This window comes from Salvia splendens, chromosome 4 (genome assembly GCF_004379255.2).
Source record: "Salvia splendens isolate huo1 chromosome 4, SspV2, whole genome shotgun sequence".
NCBI classification, from domain to species: domain Eukaryota; kingdom Viridiplantae; phylum Streptophyta; class Magnoliopsida; order Lamiales; family Lamiaceae; genus Salvia; species Salvia splendens.
This window is the reverse complement of record NC_056035.1, coordinates 32,340,335-32,343,280: the sequence shown is the minus strand read 5'-3', so window position 1 is coordinate 32,343,280 and position 2,946 is coordinate 32,340,335. Positions and strand designations below refer to the sequence as shown.

The 2,946-nt window shown below is 36.4% G+C and overlaps 1 protein-coding gene across 1 annotated transcript; it reads left to right on the top strand.

Moving 5' to 3' along the window:
* Nucleotides 1-1,196: 1,196 nt before the first annotated feature.
* LOC121800979 lies at nt 1,197-2,674 on the top strand. The gene is made up of 2 exons (XM_042200460.1): nt 1,197-2,000; nt 2,147-2,674. The coding sequence occupies exons 1-2, from the start codon at nt 1,197-1,199 to the stop codon at nt 2,672-2,674; spliced, it is 1,332 nt and encodes a 443-aa protein (XP_042056394.1).
* The last annotated feature ends 272 nt before the right edge of the window (nt 2,675-2,946 follow it).

Sequence of the window (2,946 nt, the reverse complement as noted above, 5' to 3'; positions counted from 1 at the left end):
GTTTATTGCATAGAATGATAGTTTTGCCGGATAGAATGATACTCTGAGTTGATAAAATGATACTCTGAATGATAAAATGATACTCTGAATTTCGCCAAATATCACGTAAAATGATAAAATGATAAAATGATAGGTTTATTGCATAGAATGATAGTTTTGCCGGATAGAATGATACTCTGAGTTGATAAAATGATACTCTTGACTGATAAAATGATACTCTGAATTTCGCCAAATATCACGTAAAATGATAAAATGATAAAATGATAGTTTTTCCGGATAGAATGATACTTTTAGCCGATAGAATGATAGTTTTGCCGGGTAGAATGATACTTTCAGCCGATAGAATGACAGGTATTTTTTGTGTATAAAATGACATTTTTATTTAATAAAATGATACTTTTACCTTATACAATGATAATCTAAGCGGATAAAATGACAGTAACTTTATAAAAATGATAGTTTAGCTGAAGAAATTGCATATAAGCTGATAAAATGATACTTTAACGTGACAAAATGACTTAAAACTGATAAAATGATAGTTTTTCCGGATAGAATGATACTCTGAGTTGATAAAATGAACTTTTGACTGACTGATAAAATGATACTCCCTCCGTTCCTCTACAGTTGATGCGGAACTTTTGGGCACGGAGTCTAAGAAAATGATGTTTAGTGGATTAAGTAGAATAAAGTAGAAAAAGTAGTTGGACTTTTTGACTTTGAATTTCATTATTCATTTGAACTTTTTATTTAAAGTAAACACTAAATGCACAATAAATTCAAATTTATAAATTGGTTATTCTTTTGTTAATTAACCAAATCTGCCCAAATTTAGATGATGAATTTTCGAGAGAGAGAGCAGTGAACACATATGCTAGAGAGTAGAGTAGAAAGCAAATTCTTTTTTATTCATCCATTGGTACTGTAACAATGTGTTAAATTTACAAAGGGGGGGAATTAAAATGAATGTGGCGCCACTTACACAGTAGGTGCACTTCACATTAATTGCACTCAATTTACAATGCAGAGAATTCAAAAGGAGCTGTATCAGTAAATTCAATTTACAAAGGGGGGAAGCTGGCGCCACTTAGTGTATTCACTACTAAATACTCTTCCACCAACTTCAAACATTAAATAGCTCAACCAACAAATGGAGTAAATGCTTTCCTTGGCTGTTGAAGTCTTTTAAATGCTCATAAATGGGGCACCAAGAGTATTCCTCAGAATTCAAGAACCAAGTGGTCCAATTCATCATCGGAAGGTGTGTGGGCGGTGTACCTCCTCGTGGCACACTTAAGGAAGCACAACTGAAGTTTACAATCTCCCGGCAAACCTGTACAAGGTGGTGGAATGCTGCAAAGAAACAGCAACAACGAGGAACATCAGTTCAACTGGTAAGTGTCAAAAAAGTGCGGCATTACCCCAAAAGGCTGCAATTGGATGTTGATCTGTTAAAGAGTTTGCATTTCTCCAAAAGGTGCAACCTCTTGAGTGTGGCAGTGGGTTTAGGTTGTTCAAAAACAACCGTATGGAGGTGGGTTAAGGATGGCCTGATTATACCACACACATCAGCCATTAAACCCAACTTAACAACTGCAAACAAGCTGTTACGGCTGAGATTTACAGTTGAATCATTAGAATTTGACAGAATCCTCAACAAAATCAGATTCATGAATATGCACAACACTATACATATTGATGAAAAGTGGTTCTACATGACAAAAGGAACTCAGAGATTCTATCTTGCTCCAGGAGAGCAAGAATCTCATAGAACATGTAAAAATAAGAAGTTCATATCCAAAATAATGTTCATGTGTGCAGTTTGTAGACCATTGTTTGGTGTTCATGGTGAAGTGTTGTTTGATGGAAAAATTGGAATTTTTCCCTTTACCAAACAAGTTGCAGCCAAGAGGTCAAGTAAAAACAGGCAGGCAGGCACTATGGAGACAAAACCCACAGAGAGTATCACAACAGATGTGGTGAGGGAATGCTTGATCAATAAGGTAATGTTTGCATCTCTTTAATGCATTTAATTTATGCACATAAGCCATTACATACCAGTGAGCATACATTCTCATGACACACTGTAAATAAATGGTGTAATGTTGTGCAAATGATGATTTTATGCATGTCACATTATTGAGAACAGATATTACCTGCCATCATAGCCAAGTGGCCAGATGGGGCAACTAAAGTTCTCAAGATACAACAAGATAACGCGAGACCACACATCAAAGACAATGACCCAGCTTTCAGAGAAGCTGCACAACAAAGTGGGTTCTCAATCTCAATTGTGCAACAACCACCTAACTCACCTGACACCAATGTGAATGACTTGGGTTGGTTCAGAGCAATACAGTCACTACAAACTCAGACTGCATGCAATAATGTGGATGACTTAGTGAGTGCAGTTGAGAAATCATTCCATGAATTACAACCAGAGACTTTGGATAATGTTTTCCTAAGTCTTCAAGGCTGTTACATGGAAATTATGAAAGTCCATGGTCAGAACAGATACAAGCTGCCCCACATGGGGAAAGCACATTTAAGGAGGACAAATCAGCTTCCACTGAATCTAGAAGTTCCAGTGGAACTGGTTATGGAAGCAGTAGCTTATCTGAGAGACCAGGGGAGCAATCATGGATTGGAGTCAATATCCCAAGCCTTAGGATTATGAAGGTATAGAAGAAGCACATGGTGTTTTTTTGGATAGACTGTCAATGTGCATGAATGATGCATTTATTGAAGGAAGGTGAATGCACATATCATGCCATTTTTTGTGTTTTGAAATGACTGTCACTATGCAACAATTGATGCATTTTGTGTTTTGTAAAAGGATGTAAATGCTGCAACAATGATGCATTTTGTGTTTTGTAAAAGGATGTAAATGCTGCAACAATGATGCATTTTGTATTTAGTAACCCCAATCACAATCAGCCAACATATCAT

Bases quoted from the DNA above. Each gene is read 5' to 3' on its own strand.
- LOC121800979 (XM_042200460.1), top strand. From the start codon at position 1,197: ATGGGGCACCAAGAGTATTCCTCAGAATTCAAGAACCAAGTGGTCCAA. The intron at 2,001-2,146 runs GTAATGTTTGCA...TATTGAGAACAG, and splicing joins GGGAATGCTTGATCAATAAG to ATATTACCTGCCATCATAGC.